A 26,813-nucleotide genomic window follows, 5' to 3' on the forward strand; every position below is an offset into this window, starting at 1 on the left:
ACTTAAAATTCTACTACTTGATTTGTCAGTTTTAAATTATGTCCTTTGATTCTTATTATATAGGGAACTTATTCTACATTCTTCTACCTTCTCTCCTTTTACTTATTTTTGTTAGATACATTGTTTCTACACAGAGTATAAAATGTTTAGGTATTATTCTGTCACACTTATTCCGCCTTTGTAATGCTAGCCCTTTTGCTGACATTTCCCCCTAATTACTTGGTTGACTGAAACTTGCCCTCACACCTGATTAATAGTTTTAGTTGATGTAGAACTTTAGGTTCAAAATCAGACCAAACTAGGGGGCTGCCAATCTAGGGCACCAATCCCTATGTAGGAACACCATCATCTCCCAGGCACAGTACTCAATTTGTTTAGACTTTTCTTTCAGCACTGGGAACAAGTTCTACAGCTGCACAAACAGGAAGAGAAAGTGGGGGTGAGAACAGGGCATAAGCTTGATTTCTTTCCACTCTTGTTGTCCTCATGAGCTCCTCTCCTTATCTGATTTTCTTCTTAGCTGTCCTTTGAAGAATGAGCTCCCACCTCTGCCTCAGCCTTTGACTATGCGTGGTCTTGTCTGTAGTGCTTTCAGTATTGTTCCACTTGCCTTCTATCTTTTAGAACTTCAAAGTATATAATTCACTAATATGGTCCTCCATCCCCATTCTCAATGCCTTTATCCCTTTTTCTATCCTTAGAGTTATTTCAATGGTATTTGAGGAGAAGAATGCTCAGTTGCCATTTTGAATTGGAAGTTAGATTTCCAACATTCTAGGTAGGAGCTCACCACTGATTGATCAGAGAAGGCATTTCCACTGCAGAAGATCCATAGTCTATTACTACACGGTTTCCCAAAATAAATATTTTCCATTATGGACTACTAATTCATGTTAATTTATAGTTTTCAAAAACGGCAGCATTTTATTTTTTACCACAGTTAATTGGCTCCAAATAGTCAAGAGTTGACAGTATATTGAAAAACAACCTTATAAACTGTAAAGCACAGTATAAATCATTAGGAGTAAAAAGCATAGGGATGAAGGACATGTGTCTGCTATGAACTACAGGAATCATTTTCCCTCTGAACTCCTATTTCTTTGGCTATAAAATGAGCACAATGAGATGAAAGCTCTTTTACATTTAACAAGTTATGAATCTACATTTTTAAATGATTTTGTCAAGTTCGCACTGACCTCAGTAAGAAAAAATGTAACGTAAGAAATGGGTACAAAGTAAAGAAAATAAACAGTATGTTTTTCATTCTCTGTAGGTTTATGAAGGTCATCCTAAAAGAAATAGTGGTAGCATTCAGGAGCAAAAGAAGCCTCCTTAATTTTGATTACAATCCATTCCAGTTCAGTAAATTTCTTTGCTAAGACCACCAACCCTCCAGAATCTCCAGTCTCAGAAGTTCACCTCAGGCATTCAGAGGAGATATGACAGTAAGCAGGAGGCCCAGGGATGAGAGATTTGCTCATCAAAGGAAGAGAAAGATCAAAAAGCAACTTGAATGAACACATCTGTCTAGAGGCAGGGAGGCAGGTAGGATAGCTGCTGGGCCTAGCAAGTGGTCAGGGGGCAGTGAAGTGGACATTGTAATTGGTCTGCTAGTCAGGAGTTCCTCTTCTCTTCATAACTCTCCTTATTTCTGTTTAGGTAACTATACTTCCCCAGGGTAGCACATGTACTTTGGGAGAAGCCAACTCCATCACGGGCTCTAGAAGTCAGGCCTAAGTGAACCATAATCCCACTCAAAAGACAGAGTTTTAAAAGATGGGCATGTAACTTAGTTAGGACCAATGGGACACAAAGAACAGTTCTGGGGGAATATCTGAAAAGCTCCCATGTCTCTACAAGGAGGAGAACAAAGCACATGTACTTCCACGAGTCTGCCTTAAGATAAAGCTGATGCCATCTGGGAAGCCAAATCGAGGGATGTGAGCAAGCAGATCTTTGTAGTATGGAGCACGTAGGACATACTCACCCTAAAACTGCCATACTACCTCCAAATGTCCCATTGAAGTGTATCTACCCAGGACTTTTTCCCTCCTGCAACCAGAAACATCTTAATAAGCCAGAAAGGCAAAGACTCCTGATGCATCACACTTGGAAATATTCAACAGATGAAGTTACTAAGGTTAAATTCATATTCTCTCTTTTTTTTCTTTTAAGTAGGCTCCACACCCAGCACAGAGCAATGTAGGGCTCAGTCTCACGACCCTGAGATCAATACCTGAGCTGAGATCCGGAGTCAGACGCTTAACCAACTGAGCCACTGAGGCACCCCTAAATTCATATTCTTAACAGAAGTCATTGTTGTATATATACATACAAGGCTGCAAGTACTCATGAGCCAAGTTATACGAGCAGAAACCCTTGATGTATAATCTTGGAAGAAATCTTGTTAAAAAACTATATACGGGTAGATACACAGAGCAGTTTGATCAGGACAGTCACAGTTCACACATTTTCCTGGCATCATTATTAACAGAAGCCCATCACTCTGAAGTGTCCCAATGTATACATTTACCCTGACTCTAAAGCATGTTTTTTTTTTTTTTTGGATTTATATAGTATTATCTTCAGGAAAATACAGCAATCCAAGGAAATGACTAGAGACCTCTACAAGTAAAATGATTCAACCTTTAGGACCTGTGCCTGGTTTAGGAAAAGAGTGGTACTAGGAAAAATGTCTGTGCCTGTGAAGAATTAATAATCACTTTCTGGGGGTCATTTTTATTGTAATTACATTATTGCAATTTCCTTCTACGGAACTGATGCTATGAGGATGAATACTCAGGGGTCACAGGGACCCTCATTTATAAGGAGATGACACAATTCTTATGAAGGTATAGTAGGGAGCAAGACTTGAAAGCATTGGCAGGTTCTAAAATATGTAGATATTTCTTCTATTATCTGCCACCATGTCTAAAATACCTCTGTACTCCAAACTCCTTTATTTGGGTTCTAATTTCTCCTTCAGTCCTCTATTAAACTGGACGCATACCACACTACCCGTTAATGATGATACCTGATCAGAAGGGGGCTGGCACTGGCATTCGGAAACAGGGACCCCAGGACCAGAGCAAGATGGAATTAAGAAAGGATGAGAAGTACGTGGTGTTCAAGAAGAGGCTGAAAAGTCAGGCTCTGCTTAGGGCATCCACGGCCCTTCTTACTTAAGCAACACCTGTCATTTGCACCTTTGTTTTCCTCCACAGATAATTCTGCCCTAGAAGTCATAAAAGCTTTAAAAAAAACACAGCTAATGCTTATTATTGCTTTAGTACTGTTTTCAAAGACACACCTGTGTTCATTTGGCTTTATGATGCTGTGATTTTTGTCCAAACGCGCACACTGATTAGATAAACAAGGTTCAGAGGTAAAAGGCAACCAGATAGCCTTTTCCCAGAAAACATCCACGCACTTTCAGCGCCTTTCTGCACAGATGAGGTAGGGCTGGGGTTGCAATGTCATGCCTAATCTGGGCTTCAGATCTGGAACCAGTTCATGTGGAAAATGCAGGTGAAACCTCTGAAGCAATGTTGTAAAAAACAGGAACATTTCCATCCGAGCCAGCTGTTCTCCAAGACAGTGTCTTCTCCCTAAAAACAAAACAAAACAAAGCAAAACAAAACAACAAAACATATTTTTTTTAAAACTCCACAATATTGGGGTGCTTGGGTGGCTCAGTTGGTTAAGTGTCCCACTTCAGCTCAGTGAGTTCGAGCCCCTCGCCGGGCTCAGTGCTGACAGCTCGGAGCCTGGAGCCTGCTTCAGATTCTGTGTCTCCGTCTCTCTCTGCCCCTCCCCTGCTCACGTTCTGTCTCTGTCGCTCTCTCAAAAATAAATCAACATTAAAAAAAATCCACAATATTTACCAAAATTTGTATCTAATATGTGGGTACCGTTAAGGAAATCTGGAATTTAAAGAAAGTTATGTTTATTAGAAAGAATAAAAATTGGCACTTCAGTTCTCAGAGCCCATTTCTTTACCTTCTTTTGTCAGATCATGGACTTCTGTAAGCTTATGAATCCCCTTCCACACTTCCCTTTCATGTTGCAACACAGATACACCAAGATACACCATGAAAGACTGAATTTGAGGTATGACATTTTGTTCTCTAGATCCAGGAGAAACTCATTTCATTTCAAATGACTGAATGCTAACCCTTCCCCAATTAAAGGAAGAGTTTTCAGTCCATTTTCCATGGATCTTGTGATCTGTGTATTTTTTCACAGCAGAAGCCGTATTTTTGGAGATGAGGTATAATAAACTAGGAGCCAAGAGAGCTGTGTTTTCATTTTACTTCAAATTATGGTGTCATTTCTTCCCCTGGGTCTCAGTTTCTCAAGTTACCTGTTACGGACTTCTAGCTCTGTAAGTTTTGCTTACAAGCCAAAATCCACAAGCAAAAAAGTTTCAGAAGAAGCCAGAGCTTCTCAACAGTTTCTTTCTAGTTACAAAATTAAGCGTTGAGTAGAAACAGGTGTAAATGACTTCCAATTAAACCATTCTCTCCTGTAAGAATCAATGTTGTGTTTCTGGTGTTGGAATCTTTAATTCTACAATGGAATGCTTTAGATTAAGATGTCATACATGAGCAACCGTCATTACACTCCGTCCTGAAGTTATGCCCCAGTGAAAGTTCTCTTACCCAAGGAAAAAGGAACCAAAGCTTCTTTCTTGGCAAAATAGCCACTGCTGTCCAGAAAACGCTCAGGATAGAATATTTCTGGGTTTCTCCAGTACTTTTCATCAAAGTGTACAGAATAAAGATTGGTAATTACTGTCGTGCCTTTAGGAATGGAATAACCGCGTACGACTGCACCTTCAGAGGTTGCGTGGAAAATCCCTAATGGCACTATATTACAGAATCTTAAAACTTCATGCAAAACTGCCTCGGTATAAGGCATTTTGCATTTGTCATCCCAAGAAGGCTTCCCAGTGGGTCCCATAATTAAATCGATCTCTTTCTGAACTTGTCCTGTCAGAGGAAAAGTGTTCAAGTTATTATGCAATTCTTAGAATTATAGCCAAAGTAATTTCTCTTTGGGACAAAACAAAGGATAACCTATAATAAGTCAACAGGGTATGGGGACAACCAGGTTCAGATTTTTCATCATCTGGGAGTTCTATTTGACCATATGCCATATATTGTGTGCTACCAGAAACCAATGCTCTGAGTAACTTTGTTGTGAAAAACACACTGAAAGTAATAAAAAATTAACAATTGAAAGTAAGACAAATAAAAATTAAACAACCCTACAATTGGAATAACATCACCCTCATCCAGGGAAATAATGAAACATAAAATCTGACTTGAAGAAACTGGCGTTCAGGTCCCAGCTCTGCCACTTCTAGTGGCTGAACTTGGGCAAGGCAGCCATTTAGACTTTTCCCTCATTTACAAAATAGGTGTAGACCTATCTGAGGTTTTTACATGACTTGGGAGAACAGATGTGTGAAACTCTTTACAACTATTAAATATTTTTCTTCTCGGCTAGTACAGGAGAAATTCCCAAGTAAAATGCTTTGTACACAGCCAAAGACTCTAAGACATGTGTGAGTCCTAAATGTAAGGACAGCCCTATATGGTCCACAGAATCCTCACCTTGAATGTTAGGATAAAGGGCCATGAAAAGAACTGCCCACCGTAGCACATTGGTTGTAGTTTCGGTTCCAGCAATGATGAGTTCACCCACGGAAAAAATAAGATTTTCTCTGGAGAAAGTAGATGATGGGTCATTTTTACCTTGATCCATCTCATCCAAATAAGCATCAACGAAATGCTGAGGTAACTGAGGCTTTCTGTTGATGGAAGCTTTTTCAATAAGCCTGGAGAGAAAATCATAGACCACAGCTGCATTTCTAAATAGCTGTTGATGTTTTCCAAAAGGTAAGATGCCAATCCATGGAAAGGCATTATACAGGAAGACGGAGGCACTGGCAGCCAGTTCCACATTTTCACTGAATAACTCAATCATGTGCTGAAAATCAGTGTCTTCATAAGTGAATCGTTCTCCAAAAATGATCAGATTAGTTATGTTTGAAACAGCATTTGTTATTAATTGTTTCAAGTCAAAAGGTCTACCTTTGTATGTTTCAATAACATCAATAAAAAATTTGGTTTCTTCTAAGATTTTAGATTCAAAAGACTTTTGACCATATCCAAAATAGCGAAAGCTATTTACAGCTAATCTTCTGTGATCAATCCATCCTCGACCATATCTGGAATTAAGTAAGCCTGAAAAAACAAAAGTATTAAAAAATTTGATCATCCCAACATTCCTGTATCTAACACCTGAAAACGCTATGGAGTAAAAAAGGGTGGTCAGTCATTCTTCTCCAATTCTCTTTCTATAAACCTAGTGGTTTTAAGCCCTGTTCTCTGCTACTCATTAGCCACAGAATACTGTCAACAGATAAAGCTTGTCTACTTTTTATCTGGGGACAGGCAGAAAAGACCTGTAATTCTCCCACCACATGAAACTGGACAGTCTTATGTAATTCATCCTGGGTGAACTAGACCTGTATTCTCTAACTATTACTATACCCCTCATCTATAAACGACAAATGACTGCATGTTCCATGGGCAAAATTTTATCTTGGACTAAACAAACAGCTGAAAATCATCCTTCAAGGATTAGGAATCTTCTGCATTAAGAGTCTAGGTTTTAGAATACAGACATCCTCCTGTTAAAAGCATATGTTACACAAGGTAACTCTTGAAGAGGCCAAGGAAAGCTGAATGAGGCGTCAATGTGGTGGAAATACTCAAGCCTAAAGGAGGATACCGAGAACTGAATGTTTGTGTCCCCACAAAATCCATATGTTGAAGCCTAGCCCCCAGTGTGGTGGTATTAGGAGGTTGGGCCTTTGGGGAGGTGATGAGGTCATGAGGGTGGAGCCTCATGAACTGGATTAGTGCCCTTACAAGAAACACAAGAAGAGATGATTGTTCTCAGCTATGCGAGAATACAGGGAGAAGGCATCTGTCTACAAGTCAGGAAGCAGGCTCTTCCCAGACACCAGATCTCCTGGCACCTTGATCTTGGATTTCCCAGCCTCCAGACCTGTGAGAATAAATGTTTGTTGTTTATGATACTAAGTCTATATGGTGTTTTTATTAAAGCAGCCCAAATGAAGACAGAGGGACAGAGGGCAAACATGAAACTCAAACTTCCAATGTTGATATTGCTTGCCTTAAAATTTCAGTCTTCACAGTATACTCTGCTCTTCTCATGTCGCTACTAGGGAATATATTCCCTTTAACTTAACTATCAAGATGCACCCCTACATTTACTGTAGTATTTACAATAGCCAAGATATGGAAGTAACCCACGTGTCCACTGATGGATGAATGGATAAAGAAGATGTGGTATATATACAAGGGAATATAATCAGCCACAAAAAAAAAAAAATGAATGAAATCTTGCCATTTGCAACATGGATGGATCTAGAGGGTATTATGAAAGTAAAATAAGTCAGTCTGAGAAAGACAAATACCGTATGATTTCACTCATATGTAGAATTTAAGAAACAAAACAAAGAAAAAAGAGACAAACAATAAAACAGACTCTAAAATATGGAGAACAAACTGGTGGATGCCAGAGGGGAGGTGGGTGGGAGGGATGGGTGAAATAGGTGAAGGGGATTAAGAGTACACTTATGATGATGAGCACTGAGTAATGTACAGAATTGTTGAATCACTATATTGTACACCTGAAACTAATATAACACTGTAGTTATAAAATAACTGTAGTTAATTATACTTGAATTTAAAAGGTGATTTGCAAAAAGTTAAAAAAAATAAGTTGCCTATCAAGAGGAAAACATCTTTAGCATATACATTTATGTAACATGTGCTTTATTTAAAATTTCATTCATAACTGGTACATACATGTACCTAATACAAAAAATGTCACATTCTCCTGTACATGAGGTACCTATGAAATTTACATTTCAGCAACAGTTTTTGAATTTGGAACTTATAATAACATTAACCGTACATAAGGGGTCTGAAGTGCTATGTAATAATCTTACGTTCCCATAGTTGTCTTTTCTATGTTTCCAGATGACTATTCATTCAACAAATACTCATTCAACATGTATTTATAGAGACCTACTGTGTTCCAGGCAGTGTGCTAGGTAACAGACCTAGCAGTAAATGGAAGAGGCAGAGATCCCTACTCCTCTGGACCTTACATACTAGTGAGGAGAGGCAAACAAACAAATTATACAGCAAAGATGGAGACACAGGGTGGTCAGGGAAAGCCTCACTGAGAAAGTGACATAAGTAAAGATATAGGACATGAGAGAGTGAGCCAAGCAGATATCCAGGGAAAGATCACTGCTCTAGAGGGAACAGCTAGTGCAAAGGCACTGGGATGAGAGCAAGCCCTAGAGAGATGTATGCACATGGGACACATGTACAAGAAGGTTCAGAGGAGCCTTGTTATAACTCTACACTGGCCAAGCATAGGCTGCGCCCACCTACCGGGCAACTTTCACTCAAAGAGTGGGCTAATGGTGGCTCTTATTTCCAGTTTCAAATTCAGTGCATATGTATCTTAAAATAACACATAATTTTCTACTTCTGTTTGTCTTCCTGTTTTTTGGAAACATCAAGTTGAATGCTTATTTTAACTTTCTTTATAATAAAAACAGTCCAAACTATAAATCTATAGCTTTGAAAAATATATAGTATTATACTTCATCCCAAATACTGCTCTGCTAACATTATCTTTCATTTTCACAATTTCCTTAAAGGTCTCCTATTATAATTGTGGTATAATTTCTTCTTTGACCTAATTATTATTGAGAAGAGTATTTAAGAGGCTGGAAATTTGTGTTTTATTTATTTTATTGCTTTCAAATATCATTATACTCTTGCCTGAGAATTTGTCCTTTACAACTGGTATTTTCCTTGCATTAGTTTTTTTGTTTTGTGATTTAATATATGGTTAATTTTTATTTTCTCTTCAATGTCTTTATTTTTAGTCTATGTAAGCAAAATATTGTTACATTTTTCTTTGAAATTAAGTGTGGAGCTCTCATTAAACTAGAGAATATTGGACACCATTATTGTATAACTCTTAGACTATTAAGTATTAAAACCACTGTATCTGACTTCAACATTCTAGTTTAGGCTTTCTGCTCACCAACCTATTAACTTTCAGCCTTTCTCTCTTGTTGAATATGGAATCACCCAACACTGATCAACACTAAATCAAACAGAAGCTAGTCCTTTACATAAATCCCACAATTCTTCTTTTACGTGTCATTAACTACATATGTAGTTAAGAAAGGCTGCTTCATATTCTACAAGCAAAATGACAGTAAAAATGTCATCAAGTATTCAAGACAGGCTTTAAAAAATACTTTTGATTCAAGTGTGCATGCACATATGTGTATTCCTAACATGTTTCACAAAACTTGAAGCTATTATTAAATGTTAATTCTTTAAAACATTATTTATAATATTACAGACTGGATTACTACAATAGAATCAGCATGAATTGGTCTAAAATATGGCTGTCAGACCTGAAAGGTCTTCAAATATGAGGTTCTATAACCTAAATTAATTATTTCCTGTTTTTCAGTACAACAGAATCCAAACTCTATGTACTAAATTTACATAGAATAAGGAATGTAATTTAAAATAGTAAATCACTAAACAAGTGAAAATACACATACCTCCCATTTTTGTCATCTTCATGAATAAAGGAAGGCATGGTCTGTCTGCAAAAATCTCACTTTGATGAACAAGGCATTCTTTTACTACATCATAGCCATTTAAAACCACAGTTGATATTCCTCCAAGATCTAAACTGAAGATCTTTAAGAAGAAGAGAACAACAACATGTAAATGGCAAAATGTATGACCAATATAACCACGGAAATCCACATGTGCTAAGTCCAGCTCTCCCAGCATTTGTTACTTCCCTGAAAACGGAAGGATCTTTTACTCAACTGACAATGGTTTGAATGCCTTCTCTCTACAAGGCGTATCAAACACTATGATTTCATTACCGAGTCAGTGCCTGGAGACATAATCTTACAAATGGTGTAATGAAAAGAGTACTGGGCTCCTGAAGCCTGGGTTCTAGTTTAAGCTTTGTCATTAAACAAATGTAGGACCCTGGGCAGAACGCTTAACCTTTTTGGGCTTCAGGGTTGCCCAAGAAAACATGATACTTGATTTAGATGCTCTTTTAAGATTCATTGCAACTTAATACATTCAATGATATCTAGGGATCTCTTTTTATTTCCAAGATAAATGAGGAAGCAACACCATCTACATATTATTTATTACTCCAAGCTTAGGTAGGGGACGGGGTTACTTGAGAGATAACTTTGAAATATGAACATATTATAACTGGGCTCATTTGTATTTGGGTCCCTGAATTCCATGAAGTCAACAAGGAGGGCCTCTCAGGGAATGTGACCTTGGAGAAAAGGCCTTTACCACATAGGCACAGGTGGATGCCGCTCAGCTAAGGGGAAGGCAAGACAGAATATCCATCCTTTCCTTGCTGGAGTTCCTCAGGTGCTTCACCTCAGGTTCATGTACAATGAAACACCTCTGTAGTCTAGCTAGTCCACAATAAGAGACTAGTCCAGCGAGGGAGCAATGCTACTTTATCAGTGGGGTGCAAAGATGGCTTATCTTCACCCTCTCAGGGCTTGGCTGAGAGCATTTTAGAACCAAAATACTTAGTCAAGCCTCATCTCTGTGCAAATAAGTACAGCAGATTTAACCATGGTTCACACGACTTCGTAAAAAACAAAACAAAACAAACAAACAAACAAACAAAAACCCAGGAGGTTTAGCAGAGAACAGAAGTTCAGCGGAAGTAGTTACTGGGAAAAAAAAAAAGTGATGAAACCTCCAAATAATCTCCAAATTGTAACAGAAGCAACCAACTGAGCAACAGAGTCTTTGGCACAGGATAGGTTCTGCCAACTGAGCAGCAGGAACACCAGAACCCTGGGGAAGTAGCATGGACTGTGTGGACAAGCAGTGGTATCAGTCAAAAGTGGCAGTGTGAGAGTTTCAGCGCAAAGGGAACGGCTACCAGCTGAGCAAAAGGTGGGACTCTTTCGGCTCCCAAAGCAGTAATGGAATGATCTTGAAGTCATCTCCCAGCAGTGTAATTTTAACAGCTATAAAGGAAAAAACACCTCCTGTGTGCCTCCTCTATTCCCAATACTCTCCTGTAACACTGTGACAACCAGACGTGAGGGTTTTCCACACCTCAGCAATTCTGGGACACCAGCCGAGTGTCCTAGAATTTAACCCAATTCTGACACTATCCACCTGGAGATAGTGTCAGATCCCACAAGTTAAGGGCTCAGTCCCACAAGACTGCTGCCCGTCTCCACTTCAGGTGCCCATCCCAAGTCCTGTGCTTCTGACCAAAAGGCTATTAAGTCAGAGGCTCCCACGACCTCCTCCTTGGGTTTGATTAATATGCTAGAGTGGCTCACAGAACTCAGGAAAATATTTTACTTACTAGATGAATGGTTTATTATAGAAGGACATAACTCGGCCTATTATAGGACATAACAGCCACGTGGAAGACACACATAGGGCAAGGTATGGGGTAAGGGGAGTGGAGCTTCCATGCTCTCCCCAGGCATGCTATCCATCTTCTGCTCACCTCCACCTGTTCACCAACATAGAAGCTCTCTGAACCCTGTAATTCAGGCATTTTTATGGAGGCCTTATTACCTAGACGCGATTAACATGGGCTATTGGTGATGGAATCAACTTCTAGGCCCTCTGCCTTCCCCAGAGGTAGTGGAGGCGTGACTGAAAGTTCCAACCCTCTAATCAGGCTTGTTTCTCCTGGTAATAAACTCCCAATTTAGGGTCTTTCCAAAAAATTACTTCATTAGCATAAACTCCCATGTGGTTGAAAGGGGCTTGTTAAGAATAACAAAAGACACCTTAATCACTTAGGAAATTCCAAGGACTTTAGGAAGTATATTCCAGGAAAGGGACAAAGACCAAATATATATTTCTTATTATAAATCACAGTATCACAGCATGAAAGAATGGCATTAGAAAATAGGAAAAAAAGCAGACTGGTGATTTCACAGGATGGTAGAAAACCCTGGGATTGAAAAGTGTCTTAATAGGGAGGGAGAACAAACATGAGGGTCATAGTGCAGGGTACAGCTATCTATCAGGTGTGGACACTATGGATTATAAAAACCAAGGAGGAGCCATGGCTTGAGAAGACTGTTACACAATCCACTTTTCCTCAAAAATGTGGTCCCCTATTTGAGGGTAAAACTGGGGAATTTGTTATTTGAACTGTTATTTGAACTATTCTGATATATGCTGTTTTCAAGGATTTTTGATAAAGGTTTGTGAAACACTTTCCTTCTCATCTAGAAGTTAGTCTATGAACTTTAAGTTTCTTCCCTTCCCTACAAACCAGCTCTGCCCACAATTTTTCACTGTCTCAGTTAATGACCACTCCATCCACCCTTCCAGCTCTTCAGGACCCAAACTGCCTGTGAGCTGCCCAGGTAGACTCCTATTTTTCTTTCCAGCCCCACATCACTTCTTAGTAGCCATGTTGTTTTTTATTTTCAGAATGTAAACAGTGTATGATAATTTCTTACCCTTCCATCACTGATACTCTAAGCCATCTTCATTTTCTCCCTTATGTTATCATAACAGCCTCTCAACTTGTCTCATAATAGGTGATTCTTGACATGGCATACTCCCACTTCATGGCCTTTGTAGGTGTTCTCTTGGCCTGGAATGTTCTTTCCCTGATTATTCTTATAGTTTAAGCTTTTGCTCAAAGGCCTTCTTTTTTGCAGTGAGGCCTGCTCTAACCCAGTTAAAATTTCATCCCTTAGCATTCTTCCTCTCTCTTGCCTTAATTTAGTTTATTTCATATTCTGTACTCCAGCATATTTACTTCACTTATTGTATTTATATTGCCCATCTCCCCCCCTCCGCTCAGCCCCCAGGAGAATGTAAGCTACACTAGGGCAGGGATTTTTAACAGTTGTGTTTGCCAACAATAGCCAAATTATGGAAAGAGCCTAAATGTCCATCAACTGATGAATGGATAAAGAAATTGTGGTTTATATACACAATGGAGTACTACGTGGCAATGAGAAAGAATGAAATATGGCCCTTTGTAGCAACGTGGATGGAACTGGAGAGTGTTATGCTAAGTGAAATAAGCCATACAGAGAAAGACAGATACCATATGTTTTCACTCATATGTGGATCCTGAGAAACTTAACAGAAGACCGGGGGGAGGGGAAGGGGGGGGAAAGTTACAGAGAGGGAAGGAGGCAAAACATAAGGGGCTCTAAAATACTGAGAACAACCTGAGGGTTGATGGAGGACTGGGGGAGAGGGGAAAGTGGGTGATGGGCATTGAGGAGGGCATCTGTTGGGATGAGCACTGGGTGTTGTATGGAAACCAATTTGACAATAAATTTCATATATTGAAAAAAAATTAAAAAAAAAGAAATTTCATAACCACCCTATGGATGACACAATTAAGTTGCACATCATTTTCATTTCAAAATATAAATTTTCAAATAAATATTTAAAACTAAAAAAATTTTTTTAAATTAAAATTAAAAAAAAAAAACAGTTGTGTTTGCTACTATTATCTTCACCCCAGGACAGTACAGAGCAGATGCTGACAATTGTTAAATATATGTTGAATTAATGACTGGCAGTAGAGACATACATTTATGCACACTTATACAATATCATGGGTGAAGGACTAGGAGGAGAGGTATGTGAAAGTGTCATGATGAAACATGATTGCCACACACTTTTCCACATCTGCTTGGGTTGTCTTCTCATTTGAGATGCCTCCCATCACTGCCATACTGTTCAAACCATACCAAGTCGTTAGGGAACACCCCCACTGAAGCCTTTCTTGGTGCACTCTCCCTCTCTCTCTCCTCTGAACCACCACAGCACAAGCTGAGATACCTCCGTGGCACTTACTTAATACTACCTTGAACCAGAAACCTGGAATGTTCTTGTCTCCTGATTGCCTCCTAAATTATAAACTCCACAGAATCAGGGATTTCATCTTTCATCTTCTGAACCTTCCAAAGAATCTCACACAGTGCCTTGCATGAAAGTCTCAATAAATGCTTTCTGTGTAAATATGTCAATAAGCTGCCACATCTACTTGTCTTAAAGTAAGGGATTGTTTTATGGTCCTTACATTCATTACTTGAAAATAATCTGTAAAAAATACTTTTACTACCTTTGCTAGCTAAGAAATGCTTCTCAAAATTTGGATTAAGAGTAAAGTCACTGCAGAAGCTTACACATTCAGAGTGAATCTCCAAGGAAATGATACTTCTTGATGTGGTATATTTCCATTTAAGATTACTTTTAAAATGAATGTATGAGACCCCAGTACTGGTTATTTTCCCTTCAAGATTTATAAAAAAAGAACTGAATTCACAGATTACATAAAAGTAAGTGTCACTTGAGGTGACTGTCATTTCTCACACGCAGTTTTCAAGTCCAGGCTTTTTCTGTGAGCACACATCTCCAAATTAAGAAGAGAGTGGAAAAATAAGATTCTATTTACAAATAAGCCCTATAAACAACTTGCACAGCCTCTCAGAAGTGTAAGAGATAATAGTCTCCTCCTACTTTCAAAAAAGGTACAGTATTTAACAACTTGTACTAATGGTAAGACTTCATCAGAATTGCAAAATACCAGTAATGCAATGAGAGACCTTTAGGGTGTTTCACAACTAAGATCAAATGTTGCCAGGGAGGGTCCAAGACAAAGATATAGGAAGACCTGGAACTCCCCTCCTCCAAAACCACAGCAAATCTACACCTATTTATAAAGCAATTCCTCCTGAAGAACTGAGTAGCTTTTTCTTTTTTTTAATTTTAATGAGAGAGAGAGAGAGAGAGAGAGAGAACATGGGAGAGAGGGGCAGAAGGAGAGAGAAAGAGAGAAAATCTCAAGCAGGCTCCATGCTCAGTGCAGAGCCCGACATAGGGCTCAATCCCATGACCCTAGGATCATGACCTGAGCTGAAATCAAGAGCTGGATGCCCAACCAACTGAGCTACCCAGGCGCCACCCCCACCCCCCATCCCGAAACAGCGTCTATACAACAAAAGACGACCACATAAAGAATGACAAGAGAGATGGAGACACAATAACAAAGGGAATCCCCACCCCCAATGCTGTGAATTTTGGTGGGGAGGGACAGTACTAAGGGGCTGAGAGCAGACTTGCCTGTCTGGGGCACAGACAAAAAAAAAAAAAACCAACAACCCATGGTTTAAAAGGGCAACTAGAATATAAATAAACTAGCCCTATAACCCTGCCAAATGACAGGGGAGCTGCTGGAAATCTGCCCAATCAGGAATGGCAAGTGCCATGGTTTACATTTCTTCTCCACCTTGACAGCATAGAAAGGAGCAGGGGCTGGGCACCATAGCCAGCCTGCAGCCTCAGTGAGCACTGGGCCCCTAGCCCACACCAGCCCAAGCCATCCCAACAAGGAGGCCCCAGCACAGCACACACCAAGATACCCCTAGTCAGCTGTCTCACCAATGTGACAGGTGCAAAGCACCCTGGAATACTCCAGGCCCACACCACTTCAGCGCCAGATGACTTGCCAGGGTACCCCTGATGCAGAGGGCCCAAGGACCTCCTTGTGCATGTCTGCCTTGGCTCTAGCCACCCTGCCAGGGCACCCCCTGCTCACAGGGTCCTGGGATCCCCCTGGGACACCCATCCATCCCTGCTTTCACCTACTTCACCTTCAGCTGTCCTGCCAGGGTGCTCTCTGTGTGGAGAGCCCCAGGAGCCCATCGGCTTACAACCTCTTCAGTTCCAGCTGTCCTGCCAGGGAGCTCTCTGTGTGAAGACCCCCTGGACTATTCAGGCCCATGCCCACTGCAGCTCCAGTCGTTCCAGCAGAGTGCCCAGGACCTCCAGCCCACACCAGCCACAGCTCCAGCCATCCAGCCAAAATCGCCAGGCACGACCACTCCACCCATGTTTAGGAGCAGTATCTATTCATTTAATTCATAAAAACAAACGCAGAAAGTCAAGCAAAATGAAAAGACAGGAGAGTACGATCCAAATGAAAGAATAAGACAAAATGTGAGAAAAAGAACTAAATGCAATGGAGATAACCAATCTATCTGTTCAAAGTAGGTTTGACTTCTGAGGAAGATGGTGGAATACGAGGATCCTAAACACAAATACATGGAGGTTAAATAACCTGCTACCAAACAATAAATGGGTCAACCAAGAAATCAAAGAGGAAATAAAAAAAATACATAGAGACCAATGAAAATGAAAACACAATGGGCCAAAATCTTTGGAATGCAGTAAAAGCTGTTCTAAGAGTGAAGATTATAGTAGTATAGGCCTACTCAAGAAGCAAGACAAATCTCAAATAAAAAACCTAATCTTACACCAAAATGAGCTGGAAAAATAAGTAATAAAAACCAAAACCAGTAGAAGGAAGTAAATAATAAAGATCAGAGCAGAAATAAGTGAAATAGAAACTTAAAAAAAACAACAGAACAGATCAATGAACAAGAGCTGGTTCTTTGAGAAGATCAATAAAACTGATAAGCCTTTAGCCAGACACATGAAGAAAAAAAGATGACCCAAATAAACAAAATCAGTAATGAAAGAGGAAAGTAACAATTAACTTCAAAGAAACACAAAGGATTATGAGACTACTATGAAAAATTATATGTCAAATTGGACGACCTAGAGGCAATAGATTTCTAGAAGCATATAATCTTCCAAAACAAAAAGAAAATCTGAATAGACTTATTTTGACTAATAATAGACTAATAATGACACTGAATGACTAATCAAAAAACTCCCAACAAACAAGTTAGGACCTGATGGCATCACAAGTGAATTCTACCAAATACTTAAATAAGAGTTAACACTTATTCTCCTCAAACTGTTCCAAAAAGAAGAGGAGAGAAAACTTCCAAATACATTCTACAAGGTCAACATTACCCTGATAGTAACAGCAAAGACACTACAAACACACACACACAACACACACACACACACACACACACACACACACACTCACACAAAACCCCAAACTACAGGCGAATATCCTCGATGAACACAGAACCAAATATCTTCAACAAAATATTAGTAACCAAATTTAAAAATTAATTAAAATGATCAAGTGGAATTTATTCTGGGGATGCGAGGCTGTTTCAATACTCGAAACTCAATCAATGTGATACGCCACATTAACAAAATAAAGGATAAAAATGAGAAGATCATCTCAACAGATGCAGAAAAAGCATCTGAAAAAACTCAACATCTGTTCATAATGAAAACTCTCAACTAGAGGGAACATATCTCAATATAATAGAGTCCATATATAACAAACCCACAGCTAACATCATACACAATGGTGAAAAATTAAGACTTTTTTCCCCAAGATCAGGAACAAGACAAGGATGTCCACTGTCACCACTTTTATTCAACATAGTACTGGGGTCCTATCCAGAATAATCAAACAAGAAAAATAATAAAAGTTACCAAAATTGGCAGGAAGAAGTAAAACTATTTGTTGATGACATGATACTATACATAGAAAATCTAAAGACCCCACCAAAACACTATTAGAAGTAATAGATGCCTAAGTAAAGCTGTAGGATACAAAATCAATATACAGAAATCTGTTGCATTGCTATACACAATAATGAAGTAACAGGAAAAGAAATTAATAAAACAATTCCATTTATAATAGCACCCAAAATAATAAAATACCTAGGAGGTGAAAAACTTGTACTCTGAAATCTATAAAACACTTATAAAAAAACTGAAGATGACACAAACAAATGGAAAGATATTCCATGCTAATGGACTAGAAGAACCAATACTGTTTAAATGTCCATACCATCCAAAGCAATCTAAAGATTTAATGCAATCCCTATCAAAATACCAACAGCATTTTTCACAGAACTAGACATACTAGAACAAATAATCCTAAAATCTGTAAGGAACTATAGAAGACCCCAAACAGGCAAAGCAGTCTTGAAAAACAAAAACAAAGTTGGAGGTATCACAATCCCAGATTTCAAGATATACTACAAAGATATAATAATCAAAATACTATGATCCTGCAAAAAAACCCAGACACACAGATTAATGGAACAGTAAAGAGAGCCTAGAAATAAACCCATTAATATAAAATTAATCTACAACAAAGGAGGCAAGCACATTCAATGGGAAAAAAGACAAACGGTGTTGGGAAAACCGGACCAATACATGCAAAGAATGAAACTGGACCACTTTCTCACACCACATACAAAAATAAACTCAAACTAGACTAAAGACCTGAATGTGAGTCCTACAATCATAAAAATCCTAGAAGAGAACATAGGGAGTATTCACTTGGTTATTTCCCTTAGCAATTTATTTATGGATATGTTCCTCAGGCAAGGGAAACAAAAGCAAAAATAAACTATTGGGATTACATCAAAAAATAAAAACTTGTAAATAGCAAAGGAAACCATTTAAAAAAAGAAAACTGAAAAGGCAACCTACTGAATGGGAGAAGGTATCTGCAAATTGTATATCCCATAAGGGTTTGCTATCCAAAACAGATAAAGAAATTATACAACTCAACACCAGTAAAACAAATAATCCAATTAAAAATGGGCAGAGGACTCAAATAGGCATTTTTCCACGTAAGACACACACGTCATAAGACACATGAAAAGATGCCCAACATCACTAATCATCAGGAAAATGGCATATCAAAACCACAATGAGATATCACCTTATAACTGTCAGAATGGCTAGTATCAAAAAGACAAGAAATAACAAATATTGGTAAGGACGTGGAGAAAAAGGAACCCCTGTACACTGTTAGTGGGAATGTAAATTGGTGCAGCTACTGTGGAAAACAGTATGAAGGTTCCTCAAAAAATCGGAATTAGAAATAGCATGCAATTCAGTAATTCCACTATTGGGTATTTGTCCAAAGAAATTGAAAACACTGTTTCAAAAAGATACATGCACTGCTATGTTCATGACAGCAGTATTTACGATGGCCAAGATACGGAAGCAACCTAAATGTCCATCAATATATGAAAGTATGAATACGTGATATAATGTACACATTATTATTACTCAACCATAAGAAAGATGAGATCTTGCCATCTGGGACAACATGAATGGACACAGAGGCTATTATGCTAAGAAAGACATATGCGATTTTGCTTATATGTAGAATCTAAAAACAAAGACAAAAGCAGAAACAGACCCATAAATACATAGAACTGGTGGTTGCCAGAGGGGAGGGGATGAGGGGATGGACAAAATGCGTGAAGGTGAGTGGGAGGTACAAGCTGCCAGTTATGGAATGAGTAAGTCATGAGAATAAAAGGTACAGCATAGGGAATATGGTACTAGAATAGCAATGCATGGTAACAGATGGTAGTCACATTGTGGTGAGACTAGCATAGGGCACAGAATTGCTAAATCACTACACTTTATGCCTAAAATTTAACATTGTGTGTCAACTACAATTTAAAAAAAAAGGATCAGGGCACCTGGGTGGCTCAGTCAGTTAAGCGTCTGACTCTTGGTTTCAGCTCAGGTCATAATCTCACAGTTCTGTGAGGTGGAGCCGAGTCAGGCTCTGTGCTGACAGTGCGGAGCCTGCTTGGGATTCTCTGTCCCCCACTCGCACTGTCTCTCTCTCAAAACAAATAAATAAACTTAAAAAAAAAAAAGGATCAAATGTTGTTAGAGCTGAAAGAATTAGTATGTTAGGTGTGGTTTTCAATATGTTAGGTAGTTTTCAACTTAAGTGTAAGGGCAGAGTCAGGCAAACAGTTATCTACTCTTCAATGCATACATCCTTTTCATTTTTTCTCCTCTCTTCCTCTGTTCTTCCTGTACTTAATAGCACTACTTGATTTTACCACCTCCAGTAAAATTGCCCTCTTTGTAAAGAACCATGGTCACCTCAGTCGTAACAGCAATAAAACGAATTACTCATGCCAAATTCTTAAATCCATTGAACCAGATCTACTTATCCCAAAATGAAGTCTCATATAATTTGTAATCTATTTTGATAGGAAACTCAGGTTACCCCCTTCTGGAAAAGAATGTTCATTGTAAATACAATGATCCTATCAGTTCAAATATTTATATATGAAAAACTTCCTATTCTGCAAGACAGTGTTTCACATAATTAGCTTAAATATACTTTTTATGTTGTAGACCTAATAAATTGTTCTGCAATTTATAACCAAGAACATTTGAGAAGCAGTTAACTGTTTCTAGTCATTATTCTCATTACACAAGAGGAAAAATTAACATTCAGAGAGGAAAAAGTCCAGTTTTATCTGACAAAAGAGGACTCAACTGCTAGGCTCATGCCTCCTTTCACATCTTATGATTTCTCTAGAACAGGGGTGCCTGGTTGGCTCAGTTGGTTGAGTGACTCTTGGTTTTGGTTCAGATCATGATCTCAATGGGCTCTGCACTGACAGTGTGGAGTGTGCTTGGGATTCTTTCCTTCTCTCTAAATAAATAAATAGTTAAAAAAAAAAAAAGAATTCATGATGCTTTGTACCCACATACCAGAGCTCATATACACTCAATGGAAATCACAGAAATACACTCAACTCCTGGAGAACCGGAAGGCTGACAAAAAAAATGTAAGAACTACATACATCTGCTTTACCTAAGTCCACTTACCCTTTAACAACGTTAACGGTTACCGAGGTACCAAAATCCAGGGTAATTCTTGTAAACACTGGTTCAGATAAGGTTTTAAGCCCCAACCTGAAATCACAATTGCCAAACAGCAATGCTCTACTTTTCCTTCTAAGCATTCACAATTTGTGGTCGATATCTAGATTTGCTCTCTCAGTGGGCTCGAACTCCCTGAAAACTGGCCGTGTCTGCCTTCCTCACCACATCTCCAGCACCTGGCACACAGCCTAGCTTCCTGCTGCATAGGAATGGATGGATTCGAAACATAACAGGTGAGCTCAGCCAGGGCCGATGCTCTGGAAACTTCTGTCTCCTTCTGGGGTCAGGACACCTTTCCAATCACAAGCTTGATTCCCAGCCTTGTCCCCTGCATGGAGGGGCCTAGCTGCTGTCTGCAAGTCACTCAGCATTTCTGTGCCAAACTTTCCTTCTCTAGACAGTGGGAGACACTGTAAGTGGTTAGTGGGAGAGGCCGGAAGTTGGCCCTGCGGTTGGTCGTGAGTTTACCATTGGGCACCTGGCTCAGTGTTTTCTAAGATGCTCCTGGCTGGTCAGGGCGACACTGCTCTGCGTTGTAGGCCTCCGCATCGATTTTTGTTCATAAATTCATTCGCTTTCACAATGAATTTTCGAGAGCGCATCTTGGCCAAGGGCCTTCACCTGCGCTTTCTTACATCCCCACCCCCCACCCCCCACAGCAGACGCCTAGACCAGGCATCCTCAGATGCAAACATTCAGGAACTTCCTATTAAAAACATTAACCAGGGCTTACACTTCGAAAGCCTCATTTTCGCAAGAATCCGTGGGTAGAACCGAATACACGCCTAACTCCCGCGAGAGGAGAAAAGAAAGAAGAAAAGAAAAAAGAAAAAGAAAAAGAAAAAGAAAAAAAGAAAAAGAGAAAAGAAAAGCCGGAACTCCACCGCGCAGGCGTGGGAGCACGACATCCGCGCCCTTGCTGGGGGCCTGGCCCAGCTGGATCCCGCTGGGCTTTGGAAGGGTGGGGACTCTGGCTGGGCGGGGTTTCCCTTCAAGTCACTTGCACAGAGGGTTGGGGACGACAGCTCGGGCCTGGGAGCCGCCGTCAGGTCCACCCCGGAGGTACACCCGGGCCCTCCCTGCCCGTAGCCCATCGGGCTGTACCTCGCCGTACACCTGGCTCTGCTTTCTCATGTAGACGTGGGGCAGCTCGCCTGAGGCGGCCAGCGAGTAGATGTTGCCGATAAATGGCAGCCCCGACGGCCCGGGAGGGAAGCCAGTGGGCCGCCTCTGCTTCAGCAGCTGGCGGATCCCAAACGCGAAGAACAGTAAAAAGAGCACGCCTCCGAGCGCCGCCACGCACGCCTCGGCACCCTGAGGGCCCCACATTGCCCGGGCGGGGGGCTGGGGCTACGAACCCCCACCGCCGTGGAGTGGGGTCGCCCTTCTGCCCCGCCGTGCTCCTATTAGCCGGACATCCCGAGGTCCCGCCCCCGTTCCCTGGCCATTGGCTGGCTGAGCGTAGAGTCCTCTGGCCGCTCGCGACATTTACTCCCAGCTCTGTACCGCTCAGAGTCTACAGTGCAGAGGCGGGTGCGAGCCTTTGGATCTGGGCGTGGCTCTTAGGCGATCTCCTGAAGGCCTTTTCCAGGGTGTTGACCCCAGGGCAGGGCGAAGGAGACAGCCTTCCCCACTGGGCTGCTGCCAGCCCTTTCTGAGGGAGTCTTTTTAGGAATTATTAAATAAGGAACTTTTAAACAAACTATTTAAGAGTGACAAAATTTCAAAGATTATCCGAATTCAGTTTTGAGCTAAACCTGATAATCTTAAAAATTTCCACTTGAGAACTGCCTCATCAACATACAAAGAAAATAATCTGCCCTGTTTTACTCATTTGTCCCTTGGTCAGCATTTTTGTGTGTGTGATCTAAGGATTGTGATTACGGAATATGTAGGTAACCTGAATTAATCATGTATTTTTTCACCCCTTTCTGGTCTTCCCAAACTGGTTACTTCTTGGCAGAGGACTCATTAGGCTGAAGTTGCCCACGGATGGTACTTAGTCTTCAAGCTTTCTAAATTAGCTAAAATTAAGCAACTGATTGCTTATTTGTTAATTCCCATTTGGTATGTTTCTACTCCTGCTTTCTATTGAGCAGTTTCTTGCAACATAGGACCTACCCAGGCATGGGACTCTTCTAACAGGTGTCTTCTAGTTGTGATTCAGCAGTGGCAAGAGTGTTACGGTCGTTAGCTTAAAGCTCATTCATGCAACAAATATTTATTGGATGTCTATCATGTAGTGGTATCGTAAGCAATGGAGATACATAGGTGAAAAGAGCAACAAAGTCCTCACCCTCCTAGAATTTACATTCTTGTGAAAAGGAAGAGGAATAAACAGAAAATAATTTTAGATAATTATAATCAGAGGTGCCTGGGTGGCTCAGTCATTAAGGGCCCACTTAGGCTCAGGTCATAATAATCTCACAGTTGTGAGTTCGAGCCCCGCAATCGAGCTCTGTGCTGACAGCTCAGAGCCTGGATCCTGCTTCGGATTCTGTGTCTCCCTCTCTCTGCCCCTCTCCTGCTGGTGCTCTGTCTCTGTCTCCCTCTCAAAAAAAAAAAAAAAATCTTTAGATGATTATAATCAAATGAAAAATAAGTGTGTAGTGAGATACTTTAGCAGGTGTGAGATATTAAGAAATGTCTCTTTAAGAAGATGACATTTGAACTTAGATGAAATGATAAGGAGATGTATTAGTTTTCTATTGCTGCTGTAAAAACTACCACAAACAGTGGCTTAAAACACACACACACACACACACACACACACACACACACACACACACACAGAAACTTATTATAATACAGTTTTTGAGCTCAGAAGTCCAAAATAGGTCTTCCTAGGCTAAATGCTAGGTGTTGCTATGGCTGCATTCCTTCTACAGGTTCTAAGAGAGAATCAGTTTTTTTGCCTTTTCCAGCTGTCCACATTCCTTGATTTGTGTCCCCATTCCTCCATCTTCAAAGCTGGCAACATCAGACTGTCCTTCTCACACTGGACCTATCTTTTCTGCTTTCCTCTTCTACTTATAAAGAACTTTGTTGATTACATTGGGCCTATGTAGATAATACAGGTAATCTCTCCATCACAGAATCACCTGTTTAGCAACCTTAATTCCACCTGCAACCTTATTTCTCCTTGCCATGAAATCTAACATATTCACAGATTGTAGGCATTAAGAAGTGGACATATGGGGTGGAGGGATAATTATTCTGCTTACCACAGGAGGCAAGGCTGAGAGAAATCTGGGGAAAAATATTCCAATGAGAGAATATCAAGAGGACAGGTCCCCATATATGAAGCAAGCTGTATCATCTGAGAATATTTTCAGTTTCTCATTTCTGTATTTCTAATGCAAATACAGTGGAGACGAAGCCAGCCAGTTAGGTAACCTTAGAGTTTGGCTGTTCAACTGTTTTAAGCTCACCATTTGGTATGTGGATATCCCCAGATTTGGAAGATGTACTGCACAGGATCTCCAGGTATGGAATATCTACCTATTAAAACAAGGTGCTTCATAGGATCTCCAGCCACAGAATATCTACCAAATGTCTATTACAAATGCCTGATATATTATTATCTTTAGAGATTCCTTACAATTATTTTGTAATGTTTATTTATTTATTTTGAGAGCAATCATGAGCAGGGTAAGGGTGGATAGAGAGGTAAAGAGAGAATCCCAAGCAGGCTCTGCGCTGTCAGCTTGGAGCATGACAAGGGGCTTGATCTCATGCCCACTAGATCATGACCTGAGCCAATATCAAGAATCAGACACTCAACCTGAGTGTCTAGGTGCCCCATGATTCCTTAAAATTCTTATTAATTAAGAATCTTCTGGGGCACCTGGGTGGCTCAGTCAGTTAAGCGTCCAATTTTGGCTCAGGTCATGATCTCACAGTTCATAGGTTTGAGCCACATATCAGGATCTGTGCTGACAGCTCAGAGCCTGGATCCTGGAGCCTGCTTCAGATTCTGTGTCTCCCTCTTTCTGCCCTTTCCCCATTCATGCTCTGTCTCTCTCTCTCAAAAATAAACATAAAAAAAAAAAAGAATCTTCTAGTAAAATGGATAAAATAAGAGATCATCACTAAACTTAGTCCTCAATGTCTTACCAAAGGCCAATGAAGATGACTAAATATAGATGTTGGGACTGCAGATGGGGTACAGGGATGCCAAGGCACCAGGAGCAGTGGCATATCACCTGCAGGATCACTGGACGTCAGCCCTGCCTGCTTTCCCCAACATCATCAGGTTTGCAGGGTCTGGGCTGGCCACGACTATTAGGCAGTATTGGTATTCAGTTAAAGAATGGTCCCTTCCCATCATTTTTTACAATAAAGTATTGATCTTCATTTCAAAAATACCTTCCCATTCGTTTAAAGTTAAGAACTGTCCCTTCTTTGGCATTCTCCCCCGCCCCCCCCCCCCATAGTCACTGCAGTCCTGACAGCAGTCTGACAGACTAACAGCACTAATGAGCTGCCTCCTCCTTCACCCACACCACCCCTTGGGGGATAGTGGTGGTAGAGGGGGTGGTCCTCACGAATCATTAAATGTCCCTCAGAACACAGATCTTTTCTTGTCACCACTTATCATGTTTTCTCACTGCTCAGCTAAGAAAAATAGCTCACTTTGTTCCCTCTCCCCGCATTTGCTCCTAGAGTGATAGAAAATGATCAGTAAAGTTTGTCTGTGGATTTTATTATGACAGGGATGTTTGGCGGGACAGGAAGTAAAGGATTTTACTGCTTCATGGCCAGGATCCCCTCTACAGTCTGCAGAGTGGAATGGATACCTGGGGAAATATGAAAACCCTGTATATGGCTCTGACATTTGTGTGTACAGAACAGCAACAGTCTCAAGAGAGGACAGTATTGCTGTGCTGGTACAAGAGCCTCTTTCTTGGCCTTTGGGAACAATCCCTCCAAGGGCTCATTCTGAGGGGCAGGGGCAGATGAGTGGTTTCCTGCTAGTTCTTGGATGGCTGTAACTCTGGCCTGAGCCCTGGGTGCTCACCTGACATTCCCCCCAGTGGACAGTGTTGCAGCCAACACAAATGTATTTCTCTTGCACATTCCATTATGTGCACTCACACCTGTGTTTCATCAGAATGAGAGGAAATGAGAATCAGATGAAGTGTTGAGGTGAGCCATATTGGAACCTGAGGCAAAAGAAAAACACAATACTGATCGTGACTTTTAAAATCTTGATATCTTTTTTTTAAAGTTTATTTATTTATTCTGAGAGAGAGAGAGAGAAAGAGCGTGCGGGAGGGGCAGAGAAAGAGGGAGAGAGAGAATCCCAAGCAGTCTCTACATCATCAGTACAGAGCCCTATGTGGGGCTCAGTCCCACAAACTGTGAGATCATGACCTGAGCCAAGATCAAGACTCCAACACTTAACCAACTGAGCCACCAAGGCACCCCTGATATCTTAAAAAAAAAATTTTTTTAATGTTTTTTTATTTTTGAGAGAGAGAGACAGAGAGACAGTGTAAACATAGAGAGAGGAAGACACAGAATCAGAAGCAGGCTCCAGGCTCTGAGCTGTCAGCACAGAGCCCGACATGGGGTCTTTTTTTCTTTTTTTAATGTAAGTTCTATGCCAATGTTGGGCTGAAACTCATGAACCTGAGATCAAGAGTCACATGCTCTACTGACTGAACCAGGTGGTGCCCCCAAACTTTGATATCTTGTTCATCATGGATTTTTGCACTAATTTAGCTTTTGAAGTGTTACATTAAAATATTTTCTTGATTACTGAGCTTTTTGGTGCTTCCTTAAATTTTGCTTCCAAAGTAAATGCTTCTGTTGTCTCACCCTAGTCCTGACCATGGGAAATAGAGCACCCAAACAATGATTTTGATGACAAAGTGGGAGGTAGGAACAGGAATGAGAAACTTCTTCCCTTCATAATTTTCCCAAAGGCCAGATGGCCACAGAGAGATCACATTTCTCCAAAGAGTCATTTCTGCCATGTTCTAGGGATACTCACCTGGC

At 40.4% G+C, this 26,813-nt stretch overlaps 1 protein-coding gene across 11 annotated transcripts in view; it reads right to left on the reverse strand.

Annotated features, from left to right (window-relative positions):
• Positions 1–897: 897 nt before the first annotated feature.
• Positions 898–26,813, reverse strand: part of CYP2R1 (cytochrome P450 family 2 subfamily R member 1) — a 168,053-nt gene continuing 142,137 nt past the window's right edge. For 7 of the 11 annotated variants that reach the window (XM_045038996.1, XM_045038993.1, XM_045038994.1 and 4 more), the window contains 4 exons: positions 9,704–9,845; positions 5,619–6,251; positions 4,662–4,991; positions 898–3,608 (listed from right to left, as the gene is read on the reverse strand). In XM_045038996.1, the coding sequence (XP_044894931.1) occupies positions 3,433–3,608; positions 4,662–4,991; positions 5,619–6,251; positions 9,704–9,845 (1,281 nt within the window). In that variant the 3' untranslated portion in view covers positions 898–3,432. Of the gene's footprint in view, positions 3,609–4,661; positions 4,992–5,618; positions 6,252–9,703; positions 9,846–12,643; positions 13,118–20,753; positions 20,841–21,914; positions 22,386–26,813 lie in introns of those variants that run through there. The other 4 variants (XM_045038998.1, XR_006586413.1, XM_003993015.6 and 1 more) reach the window with 4 other exon arrangements.

Source organism: Felis catus, chromosome D1 (genome assembly GCF_018350175.1).
Source record: "Felis catus isolate Fca126 chromosome D1, F.catus_Fca126_mat1.0, whole genome shotgun sequence".
In the NCBI taxonomy this organism is placed as follows: Eukaryota; Metazoa; Chordata; class Mammalia; order Carnivora; family Felidae; genus Felis; species Felis catus.